At 43.3% G+C, this 12,984-nt stretch overlaps 1 protein-coding gene across 1 annotated transcript in view; it reads right to left on the bottom strand.

The window, feature by feature from the left end:
- Nucleotides 1–4,658: 4,658 nt before the first annotated feature.
- The window catches only part of TECTA (tectorin alpha), an 82,311-nt gene continuing 73,985 nt past the window's right edge, over nt 4,659–12,984 (bottom strand). The window contains exons 21-24 of the mRNA XM_088843023.1: nt 8,485–8,647; nt 7,077–7,164; nt 6,647–6,763; nt 4,659–5,359 (exon numbers count right to left, since the gene is read on the bottom strand). Of these exons, the coding sequence (XP_088699149.1) occupies nt 5,259–5,359; nt 6,647–6,763; nt 7,077–7,164; nt 8,485–8,647 (469 nt within the window). The 3' untranslated portion in view covers nt 4,659–5,258. The remainder of the gene's footprint in view (nt 5,360–6,646; nt 6,764–7,076; nt 7,165–8,484; nt 8,648–12,984) is intronic.

Below are 12,984 nucleotides of genomic sequence, written 5' to 3'. Positions count from 1 at the left end.
ATTATAACTTCAACCTAGTGCTTTCCCTCTGATTTCTCTGTCAAAATGCTGCATGATTTAGGATTGAGTAATAGTAAATACAGGTGGGAAAGCATTCGTTATGAAGGATGCTCCATGAGCACAAGGTACTGTTATTTCATCTAATGAGAGAATGTCTGAGTTTTAAAACTGTCTCATCATCAATATTTTACGCTAATGAATAAAATAGTAGCTAACCCAGAGGCCACATGCAAACAGAAGCACAGCAAAATGTACAGTGAACATTTTTCCTCCATTGGTTTTCTTAACAAACAGAATTTGATCACCGAGTTATACATGAAACGATGAGTCTTTTGTGTTTTATTTCTATCAATAGACACAGAGATCTGTCCCTCTGCCACGAAGACGTTGTCTTATATGAGAGTCATATTTCAGCAAACATAATTAAACCATCACAAACAGAGTCTTCCATTAGTCAGACCAGAGTTATGGTTGTTGTGGTTTAGACGCATAAGAAAGTATTTCACAGTCTGCTGTGGGGAAAGAAAGACCACTAAATATTTCATGGCTTTTTCCATATCAGATTGTTTATTTCTCAACATTTTAAAGAGATACTTAATTTTTCTCAACAGCTATTTTTGTCAACACGTTAAGAGAAATGGATATTAAGGACAAAATTTGCATGGGATGCCAAGAGCTGCTATTTTTTTTCCTGGAATGATGCTTCCTGGGTGCGTAAGAATAAATATCATACTGTTCTCCAGAAATGTCCTTGGCATTTGATGTGTTCTCTAAAGCTACATTCTGGTAATGTTCCACGTCTAAGGTTTCAAGGAGAGGGAGAAATCATATTTTGATTGGTGTCGTTCAATGTACGTTTGTGCTTCATGAGAAAATAAAAGCAGACACTAGAGGGTGCTGTTTGATTTTCTTTTCCACTGAGTTGTACCGCAGATGCCCGTGATTCAGGGCACTGGAAAATACCATCGTGTTCTCCTAGCCAGGACCAAATTGCAGTGCAATACAAGATGTAGATATCCCTGAGTTCAAGGAGAGAGGCCGGAAGGTTCAGAATGGTGTAGACGCTAAATCAATTCAGAATTAGTAAAGAAGTAATTCTTTATTACTCTAACCCTGTATGATTGTCATTTTTTAAATAGTTACTTAATTTTCTTGGTTGAAAGAAATTTTATTAGACTTCAAGCTCTCAGTAAATGTCAAATGGTTCTAAAAATAGCTAGAATATTAGACAATGTGAAACAATTCCTGCTCTCAAGGTTTGGCACTAGGATTTTGAATAGAACGTATACTTGCTACTAGTTAAGAAACTAATTATAGAATTCCCAATTGGCAGAAATGCCAGACCCCAGGATGTTGTTTCTTTTGATATCAGAGAAATACCAAGTTAATAAGATTCCTAATTAGCTTCCCTTTTCACCTTTGCTAAGCATGTGCTTTCTTTCACCCTCCTTTCTTGAGGCAAATCTTTTTGAGTGGCAGGAGAAGACAATGTTCTGGAGTTTTCTAAATATATGCTATCATACGGTTTATGTTTGTATCCTGTCATTTTCTAACCTAAGAATATTTTTAAAGAAGCTTAAAGTTCTCATTTTATAGAGAGGAAAGTTAAGGTATTGTGATACGGAATAATTTGTTTCAAGCAGACAATTAAATCAGCATTGTAGAAGGGTCAGGACCATCTCTCAGTTCTTCTTGCAGACAGTCAGCTAAGGGACCTGTTCATTTTTAGTTCCATAGATTTATGTTTCTCTTTAATACAGATAAGCATGATTGGTTCAAAGACTACTTGGAAGCCATCACCACAGATTTCCGGTTCTTCTCCCTCCCAGGCTACAGAAAGTTCACAATGCCCTCTCTCTGAACGTTAGTTCTGGCCATGTAATTTGCTTTGGTCAGTGAAATGGGAACAGACATGTTGTGTCTCTTATAAGGTGTGGTTCCCTACACTCTCTCCCCTTGCGGAGGTGAGCCCCGAAGTCTCCTGTCGAGCTGGCAGCAACAAAAGGTAATAAAATATTGAGAAATAACAAGTGTTGGCAAGGAAGTGGGGAAAAGGGAACCCCTGGCTGTTAGGAATGTAAATTGGTGTAGCCACTCTGGAAAATAGTATGGTGATTCCTCCATAAACTAAAAATAGAACCACCACACGATCCAGCAATTCCACTTCTGGGCATTTATCCAAAGATGAAAAGACTAACTTAAAAAGATATCTGCACCCCTGTGTTCATTGCAGCATTATTTACAATAGCCAAGATATGGAAACAACCAAATATCCATCAGCGGAAGAATGGATAAAGAAGATGTGGTACATTTACATATATAGTCAGACCCGACTGATGACTGAACACACACATGCATATAATGGAATGTTATCCAGCTACAATAAAGGAAGAAATCCTGCCACTTGCAATAACATGGATAGACCTTGAGGGGTTATGCTAAATGAAATAAGTCAGACAGTGAAGGACAAATATATTGGGTTAGCCGAGAAGTACATTTTCCATAACATCTTATGGAAAACTGGAAAGAACTTTTTGGCTAACCAACAGTATGGTCTCATTTATTGGGGAATCTAAAAAACAAAACAAAAAGCATAGAACAGACTGGTGGTTCCTAGGGACAGAGTAAAATAGGTGAAGAGGGTCAAAACATACAAACTTCCAGTTACAAAATAATTATGTCCTGGGGATGTAATGCACAGTGAATAACTGTATTCTATATGTAGTTAGAAGAGTAGATCTTAAAAGTCCTCATCACAGGATAAAAATGGTAACTATGAATGGTGATGGATGTTAACTAAGATTTAGTGATGATCATTTCCTGGTATATACATATATTGAATCACTACACTGTATACCTGAAACTAACATAATGTTAGATGTCAATTATATCTCCATATAAACGTGATTCTGACACAGGAACAGAAAAATAACCAATGGAAGAGAATCAAGAGCTCACAGAACCACAGAGACTGAAGCTGATTTATGCTAAAGGTGGTACTGCGGACCTATGAAGAAAGAATACATTGCTCAGTAAAAATGAGAGAAAAACAAGCTAATGAAATCTCCATCCCCCACCACGCCCCAGGATGGAAATAAGGATCAGAGCCCCCTGACATAAGCTAAAGAGAAACCTTTGTTGTTTAAGCCACTTAGATTCTGGGGTTTTCTATTAGGCCTCTATACCTACCTTATCCTGATGACAGGTGAGGCTGTCAACCCTCTGTGACAAAACCAGAGGCCAAGAATCAAACTGTGGCCAGAAAGGATTTAATTAAAAATATATTTTAAAAAATTATAGTCTTTAATTTAGAAATTTATAATGACTTTGATATGAAGATCAATAAAGAGAAGTTGTTACATGCGAAAATATTTCCTCCTTATATGTCTTCAGTTTAAAATTTATCTAAGGAAATCTTATGTGTTAGTTGCTCAGTGTGTCTGACTCTTTGAGACCCCATGGACTGTAGCCCTCCAGGCTTCTCTGTCCATGAGATTCCCCAGGCAAGAATACTGGAGTATTCTTGCTGTCTCCTTCTCCAGGGGATCTTCCTGACCCAGGGATCGAACCGTCTCCTGCAGTGCAGGTGGATTCTTTTCTGTTTGAGCCACTAGGGAAGCCCAATCAGGTAGAAATAAATAAATAAATGTTACTGTGTTCAGCTCAGAATCTGATTGTGAAAACCTATACCTTAGACTTTGGAAATGAGAACTGAACATTAGCTCTGAAGCTGCTGATCCTGAAGTGGGGGAAGTGTGGAGCTGGGGATTTTCATGTGAAAAAAGAACATGTGCGTAGCATCAATTTCCATCACAGTGAAGAAGAAGTACTGCATCTCACCTCGAACGGGCAGTTCATTCCTTAATCCATCTCAATGTTCAGCGTTTTCCCAAAAGATCCTAAAATGTCCAAGTTGCAGCAGACGCATATTTTTCTCCATCAATACCAGTTGTCTTCCTGGCTGCACCGCATCTATGGCTGCCAAGCTAGAGCCTGCAGACCCTCCCGGGGGCTGAGAGAACAAAGCCGCTCGGCCCAGACTGAGTCTACACCCGACTTCCTCAGACCAGTGACAGTGACAGCCTTTTACAGGCAAGACAACAGGAACCATCCTCACACTCATAGTCAAGGACACTAGGATTTCAGCTCAGCGTTTCCCAGAGTTCCCAGGAAAGGGCAGAAATACCCTCAGCTTCAATCCAAAACAACTTCAAAATGAACTGGAAGTGGTGTTTACTTTGTTTTTAACCTTAAAAAGAGAGGCACCCCAGGGATGTATTTGCCAGGCCCTCCATTTTGTAGCTAATTAGAGTAAATGTGGGTTTTTGTATCATGTACAAAAGAGGCCACTGCCTGCTTCTCTTCTTCTCAGCATCTTACTAAATGCCCCGCTAATGCTCTGTCAGTACAAACAGCCACATAACAAAATGCATATGAGCTCCAGCCAGCAGGGCCTACCTGCTCCAATTGCTGCTGCTCTAGCTGCCTCTTTATTTATATCAGAGGATGCTATTTGGTGTGCAAAACTTAACATCGATACGAATGATTCTGGCCACCGAATAATGAGAATAATTGAACACAGAGTTTATTTAAGCATAAAACATATTAAAAATTATTCGGTTGATTTGTAAAAGAAGAGTTTGGGTCTGAAGGGAAGGATGGGGGTGGGGTTCCCCAGGTCAGCAAACAATACACGAGGTGAACACTTGGCCCTGGCAACACTGGTGGACATGAGGGCAGGGGGAGGAGCACACAGGTGCATTGGAGGTCAGACACTTTCAAACATCGGAGAGACCCCTCAGAGGGAGTCAAGACTTCCAATCACTGCTTCTCAATATTCACTATCATTCCACCAGGCCCTCCCTCTGTAAAAACTATGATCCAGACACAGCACTGGATCTACTGGTGGGGTAGGTTTCTCTGGTTAGATTTCCAGGTAGACTTGTCTCACCAGAATTTTTTCCTTAACTGGTTTGTCCTATGAGCCCAATGTTCTTAGTGACAGTTGTTTGGAAATGTTAGGCAAGATACATGTTTTCCACAACCAACTTTTAGAAGTCGGTTTGCATACTCTGAAAGGGGTGGGTGGTGGCATGGCTTTTCCCTCTTTTCTGGAACTCTGACCATACGGGGGAGATGGCATCGCTTTGAGACTGTGGACAATTTCAAATAGGTTCTGACTTAAGGGCACACACTTGATCGCCTACAGGGGGTCAAAGTAAGTAAATTACAGTACTTTATATATAACCTTGAGTGAATTATGAGGTCGTGCCTGACTTATAGACAAAATGCCACAATGAAATCTGGGTCATGACGAGAAGCAGCATCCAGACTTGAAGTTCGATGGAAGAATTAGAGGCTGTAAACAGAAAGAGAGACATGGTAAGTCCTATGAAAAAATGTACCTGCTTGGCATGGATCAGCCATCCTGGTGGATTCAAATAAAGGCACCTTCTTTCTTCAATGCCAAGAACCCACTTTCTCCAAATGGACTTGACTGTGGCAGCGAGGAAGTGAAATTGACTCAACCTCCAGATGAATCCTGCTAACTTAAAGGGTACCAGGGAAACCTGGTAGCTAAGGCTACTGCAGGAAAGTGTTTGATGGATCACACACCCCAATCCTAGACTTGGGGGCCAGATTTAAGGTCACTACTTGGTTCTTAAATGCCTGGATGTGTGTGTGTGTTCAGTTGCTCAGTTGTGGTCTTACTCCTTGCGACCCCATGGACTATAGCCCTCCAGGCTCCTCTGTTCATGGAATTTTCCAGACAAGAATACTGAAGTGGGTTGACATTTCTTTCTCCAGGGGATCTTCTTGATCCAGGGATCAAACCCTTGATTCCTGTGTCTCCTGAAATGGCAGGCAGATTTGTTTTACCACTAGCACCACCTGGGAAGCTCTGTTCAGTTCAGTTCAGTTCAGTCGCTCAGTCGTGTCCGACTCTTTGCGACCCCATGAATCACAGCACGCCAGGCCTCCCTGTCCATCACCAACTCCCGGAGTTCACTCAAACTCATGTCCATTGAGTCGGTGATGCCATCCAGCCATCTCATTCTCTGTTGTCCCCGTCTCCTCCCACCCCCAATCCCTCCCAGCATCAGACTCTTCCACTGAGTCAACTCGTCGCATGAGGTGGCCAAAGTATTGGAGTTTCAGCTTTAGCATCAGTCCTTCCAATTAAATGGCTGGATAACTTTCTTTTTTAAAAAAAAATATAATTCCATCTCTTAGATAAAAGATCAGGGACTCAAAGGTTTAAAAAAAAAACAAAAAAATGCTAGCATTCCTTGAGTGGGCTTCCCTAGTGGCTCAGGTGTAAAGAATTCAACTGCCAATGCAGGAGACGTGGGTTCAATCCCTGGGTCAAAAAAATCCCCTGGAGAAGGAAATGGCAACCCATTCAGTATTCTTGCCTGGGAAATCCCATGGACAGAGGCGCCTGGAAGGCTACAGTCGATGGGGGTGCAAAAGAGTCAGACATGACTTGGTGATGCAACAACAACAATAAGTTCTTTGGGTGTTTGCTTTGTCTTTCCTTCTTACTTTCTGGAAGTCTCATAGGTCAGCTGCTGACCCAATGGGCCTTGCATTGGAATGTCTCCTTCCTGTGCCCCAGCTGCCTGCCCGGAGGCTGTGCGCTCACCTCGGCAGCTCTTGCCATCCTCCTGCAGGGTGCCTGTCACGCAGCTGCACAGAGGCCCATCCACCCGGCTCGTGCAAATCTGCTCACATCCTCCATTGTCTTCACACCAGTCCAGCCCTGAAAGACAGCCCTGGACAAGTTATCTGCAGACAGTCCAGCTCCTCATCTCATATCTACAGGCAAGCCTTTAAAGAGAGGAGTGGAAAGGGAAAAGACCCAGCACTCTCATGAGTTTTCAGTAGGCCATGAAAGGATGTCATTATGGACACTGTGATAATGGCAGACTTTGTAAACTGGGGTCCCCAAACAGGCGTCCTCAAGCTCCTGGTTCACCAGGTTCACATCATAGGCACAACACACCCCAGAATTAGCCTGAATCTTCAAATCCCATTGTTTTAATCATTTATAATATTTTAGGGAACATACATACTTTTTCTCCTAATAGGTCCCACTGAAATGATCTGTTCTTTAGGTTCCTTGGTATAATCTGTGGCAGTCCTGGAATTTTGAGGGCAAGTCTGAAAGACAGAAAACCAAAGGGAACATTTCACACAATTAAGCTGATAACTTATTCTTCACCACATCCTCACCTCCAAAAGAGGCAGGGGCTCAGCCCGGAGCACTATTGCAGCTCAGATTAATTAGAAGCAATGTATTCTTGATCATTGAGCCCCCTGGGACTTGGGGCTTTATGTTGAACAGAATTTAATATATTCTCCACACTAGAATTAGATTCAAAGAGGCTCCCTTCCTAGGAAGGAGGATCCTGTATCAGATCAGAGAGTAATGTATGGACCAGCATCAGTAAGCAGCTTGGGCCATCGCCCCCATCTCAATTCTGCCAACATGTTGTTGTTCAGTCACTCAGTCACGTCTGACTCTTTTTTTGCAACCCTGTAGACTTTCAGGCTTCTCTGTCCATGGGATTTTTCAAGCCAGAACACTGGAGTGGGTATCTTGCCATTTCCTCCTCCAGGGGATCTTCCCAACCCATGGATCAAACCCTCGTCTCCTGCATTGGAAGGCAGGTTTTTTACCACTGAGCCACCTGGGAGGTCATCTGTCAACATGAGGTGAGGGTAAAGCTGCAATGTTAAGGGTTAGGGGCCAGGAACCAGCGCAGTAAAACCTTAGGGACATAGCTGTATGTGGTGGAGATGTAAGCCTGGCGTGGACCAGATGATGAGTCTGTCACCTCATCTGCCAGCTCCTCAGAGCCACAGGCCCAGAGCGTGGGTCTGGATAATCTGTGGGATAGCCCCTGCCTAAAGGCGACCCGGATAAAATGCATACTGAGCCTGGGAGTTTGCTTCCAAGTGGAGGAGAGCTTGGCCCCAGCCTTCACTTCAGAGGCAGGTGACCTGGCTTCTTGAGGCTCTGGCATAGTAGTTCTCAAACAGGGCCAGTTTTTTCCCCTAGGGGACACTGGGCAATTCCAGGAGGCATTTCAGGTGTTGTAAGAGGGGAGGAGGTCAGAGATGTGCTGAACAGTCAACAGAGCACAGGGCAGACCCACAGCAAAGAATCATTTGGTCCAAAATGTCAGTAGCTCTGAGGTTTAAGAAACCCTGGTCTAGTGTTACAGCAACAACAGATTGACATTTCAGAGACAGAGAAGAGTAAAAGGTCCTCATTCTGCCCTGCTCTCTTGTTCTGGCACAGATGACTATCACTCCTGGGCATCTGAAGATGGTTGTTATTCAGCCACTGCCGGTGCCTTGAGCCCTAAAAAAAAGCCTCTAAAGAGCCCCCGAACTTGGCATTCACCATCCCCACGTGGGGAAGTCTGAGGCCGTGAGAAATAAAGATGTGTGTTGGATTTCCAGACTCTCACTTACTATTTTACAGGAGTACTTTTCTGAATCACAGAGGGACACTGCGCAGTGCAGGTGGACTTCATCATAATCCCCAATGAACTTAAAGACCGTGACGTGGAAGCGACAGGTGAGGGAGACGCCATTCTCCTCAATGCCAATGGTGTTGTCTTTAATGTTCTGACACCTGTTCAGAAAGAAAGGGACTCTCTGCTTCACACGTTCATGTCCCACACAAAACCATCACAAACGGGAAAAATGCCTTTGCGTTTGAAAGTGACCTCTGGAGTGTGTGGGCTTGTCATTTGTTAGGACTCCCTTACAGTTTCTTAGTTTGTTGGAGAAGCGTCAAATAGCACCTCAAATTAGCATCTTAACTGCAACTAAAGACAAAACAACCGGAGGGCCTGTACTCAATTTCCCTACACGCCAGTTTCTCATCCCTCTCCTTCAGAATGCTGTGTTTTACGGATATCAGTTAAACAAACACAAGATGAGTCCCTATGTCTTCTGTACTTTCTTCAGTTAATTAGCAATTTGACGAGGGGCCCATTTTTCAAGCTCTATTGGGAAGTCTCCCTACAAGTGAAAACACGTGGGAGGTGGAGAAGACAGATGAGCTGAAGGGACCACCCTCCTCCCCTTTTTGCGGCACTGAGCCAATAGGCAAGGGATGAAGGTATCTGCCTCCACTCGTTGCTGCTGCTGCTGCTAAGTCACTTCAGTCGTGTCCGACTCTGCGCGACCCCATAGACAGCAGCCCACCAGGCTCCCCCATCCCTGGGATTCTCCAGGCAAGAACACTGGAGTGGGTTGCCATTTCCTTCTCCAGTGCATGAAAGTGAAAAGTGAAAGTGAAGTCGCTCAGTCGTGTCCGACTCTTAGCGACCCCATGGACTGCAGCCTACCAGGTTCCTCCATCCATGGGATTTTCCAGGCAAGAGTACTGGAGTGGGATGCCATTGCCTTCTCCAGCCTCCACTCGTTGGCGTTCCCCCAATGGACCGCAGTCTCTTGTGCCCCAGGGTCTTTTCACACACTGTTTCCCCACCTGGAAGCCTCTCTGCACACCTAACTAACCCTGCTCTTTCTCCAATGTCCCTCTGTGGTTCCCCCTCCAGTATAAACATGCCCTGATTAGACAGGAACCAGTGGCCTTGCCTGAAATTTGCCGACAACACCCTGCTGAGCCCCTGGGGATAATGAACCATGGTGTAATCGTCACTGTGTCTCCAACACACTGATGGGCATGCAGTAAGTATTTCAAAAGAAGATGTGGTACATATATACAGTGGAATATTACTCAGACATTAAAAAGAAAGAAATGATGCTATTTGCAGCAAATGGATGGACCTGGAGATTATCATACTAAATCAGTCAAAGAAAGACAAACATCATATGATATCGCCTATATGAGGAATCTAAAAAGAATGATGAAGAATCTTAAAAAAATGATACAAATGAATTTATTTACAAAACAGAAGTTGACTCACAGACCTAAAAAAAGAACTTATGGTTACCGGGTGGGTAGGGTTGGGGGAAGGGAGAGATTGGGAGTTTGGGGTTGACATGTACACACTGCTATATTTAAAATACACAACAAACAAGGACCTAGTGTAAAAAAATAAAATTTTTAAATAAAAAAGAATATTTAGATGATGTGTAGTCAAACTCATACAAATATTTGCCTGACAAATAAAAGCTATGACACATCTTTTAACTCCAAGAGAATGTTTCTCTGTGTGTGTGTGTGTGTATATATATATATATATATATATATACATACACACAATTATATATAAATTGTATTTTTACTTTTGGAACATTACAAACAGTATTAACTCTTAGAACTGTTTTCTTTGAAATGTGGTGTTAAAATTATACTTAATTTTTAGACCCCCAAAAAACTCCGGGAATAATCAGTGAGTGAACGAATGAACTGTGCTGCCATGGCCAAGGCTGTCCCATCGCAGCCAAGAAGCTCTTTAAAAAGATCTTATCAAGATAAAATGGGTGGCTCTTCTCCTTATGTTTTCTTCCCCTGGCCCACAGAATTCAATAGTTTAGTGATAAGGAAAATTTTAAATTGATGTCATTCTTCAGGATCCCCACACCTGCTCAGTTTGGTAATTCGGTCTATAAGGCAATGGTTTCCTAAAAGCTTTGAAACAAAAACTTACTAGCCATACTTTTCCTTGTCACTGTGACTCATTTGAATAATCTAAATTGGTTCAAGGATTCTGCAGTGTTCTCAGCCCTCTGGTCTTCATGAAGCTCTTCTCTCCTTTTTTTTTAAAAAAATATTTATTTGTTTGGCTGTGTCAGGTCTTTGTTGCATCATGTGGGACATTCTACCTTTCTTTCAGCATGCAGGATCTTTAGTTCTGGCATGTGAGATCTAGTTCCCTGACAAGGGATGGAACCCAGGCCCCCTGCACTGAGAATGCAGAATCTTAGCCACTGGACCACCAGGAAAGTCCCCAAACCTTCCCTCTTAACTAGACCCCCAACTCCCAGAGAGATGATTTGAGATTTAAGTGTCAGAAAAACAGGAAGCAGAAGGAAGGGGATTCAGGAAGCAGGGACAGTCTGTCTGAATGTCGCCTTAAGGAGCAAACAAATGGAACACTAGGATCCTTTGTCCACAATCGGAAGGATGGTGTCCTTTCCTCTGTCTGGGCATACAGAGAGAACAGAGAAGTGACCTTTGTGTGCTCAGAACTTTGCATCACTGGTAGACAGCAGTGGCATCTCTCTCCCCCTGCCCCTACCCCCGTGTAGCTGGAGAGAAACAGCTGACCCCCCCACCCCCAAATTCCAATGCAGAACCATTCTGCTGCTCAGTCATTCCACCCTGAGCGTCAATTTTTCCATAAGCTCACCGGGAAAAAAAAAAAAAGAACAATAACCACATTCCTCCAAGAAAGGTCAAAAGGACTCATGAATTAAAATTCTCTCACATGATGAAATTACTTCTCACCCAACAGTTTAATTTGAAGACCTTCATCTAGACCCTGGGGGAAGCTGAGATTTACGAACGTGCTCACTTACTCTCCCTCTCTGGGTCAACTCTATTAAATACTATTTAAAAAAAGCTAAATACCACAGTGTCCTTCAAAGGTGGCCCAAGCCCACCCACCAGGGTTTGTACAGTGGCTCAAATCGTAGGCCTTTTATTTTGGGAGAAAAGACCATGATGGGGTGGGGAGCAAGGGAACACACGGAGAAAGAGACCTGTTACATTAGCCTGAGCATCTGGATCTGCAAGATACCATGTAATCCTCAAGCCCTTCCCTCTGCCTCCAGGGAGGCTAAAAATCAACTCAGAAAGATAGTGCCTTCATGAGGCCTTTGCTGAAAATCCCATTCGACGCCTCAGCAACCCAGGCCACAAGCCACACCTGGCCAGTTAGGGAGCTGATATATCTTGGTACCTGAAAGATTTCTTCCTCTGCCCCTTGCTGGTTAGGTAGCCTTGGGTGAGCTGTATTTAGGCTCTGAGCCTGTTCATCTGCAAAATAGTGGATGTTTATTGTTTGTCTGCTTAGACGCATAGTCTTCTTTGGGGGGGACTATTCCTTCTCTTCCCTACTTGAAGGCTAATTATACCCTATCCATAGCACCTCAGGGAAGGATGCTGACTCAGGCCTGAGATAGGGTTCAAGAAACACTATTCCCAAATCTGGCACCTTGAATATTTTCAACTGAAGGAGTTTGAGAAAAATGACAGAATCAGGAAGGTCACGCTTCTCCCCTGAAAGAGGCCATAAAACTCCCCTGTCAGAGGTACACCAGGGATAAGGAGCAGTCTTATCTCCAAAGTCAAGGGGGTGCTGAGCAGAGTCTGAAGAGTCTGGCTAAGATTTCCCTCAGTTCACTACAGGGACCACACGCGACTGACCTATCATATACGCAACTGTCCACTCTGTCAAAGGGGGCAAAAAGATACTCAGTGTGAACGGTTTCTTAGTGTCTCCATTTCCTTATGCAGACTCCCATGTCATGTAAAATTTATATTAAATAAATCTGTATGCTTTTCTCCTGTTAATCTTTGTCCATATAATTTTCAGACCCAGCCAGGAACCCTAAGAAGGTCAAAAAAACTGTCCTCCCCAACACCAGGCACTTTAATGTTGCATCTTCTCCAAACGAAGGAGAGGGAAATCTATCCAAGAAGAGCTAATCATACTCCTTCCCAGGGATTCCCTGAATTGGGATTAGAAGGAATGCTGATCCCTGGGGGTTACAATGTTGAAAAAATGCCGGTGTCTAATGAGGACAATGAGAAAGACAGAGACAATGCCAGAAACAGAGAGACAAAGGACAGAGGGAGGGAGGGAGTGTTGACAGCAACTGGGCCTGAACCCAATTATTCCTGAAGCCACATCTCCTATGTGATTTGGTTTTGTCTCTACCACTTATAAAAGAAAGAATTTTGATTAATACAGTCATCTGCTTTTAAGAATTCATGTACTGGGATGATGGAAATGTTCCAAAATTAGATTATGGTGAGGGTTGCACTTC

The sequence above is a fragment of the Moschus berezovskii genome, chromosome 14 (assembly GCF_049115385.1).
Source record: "Moschus berezovskii isolate FMDL1 chromosome 14, NW_MosBer_1.0, whole genome shotgun sequence".
Taxonomy (NCBI): domain Eukaryota; kingdom Metazoa; phylum Chordata; class Mammalia; order Artiodactyla; family Moschidae; genus Moschus; species Moschus berezovskii.
Note: the sequence above shows the minus strand (reverse complement) of the source record. Positions and strands in the feature narration are given on the sequence as shown.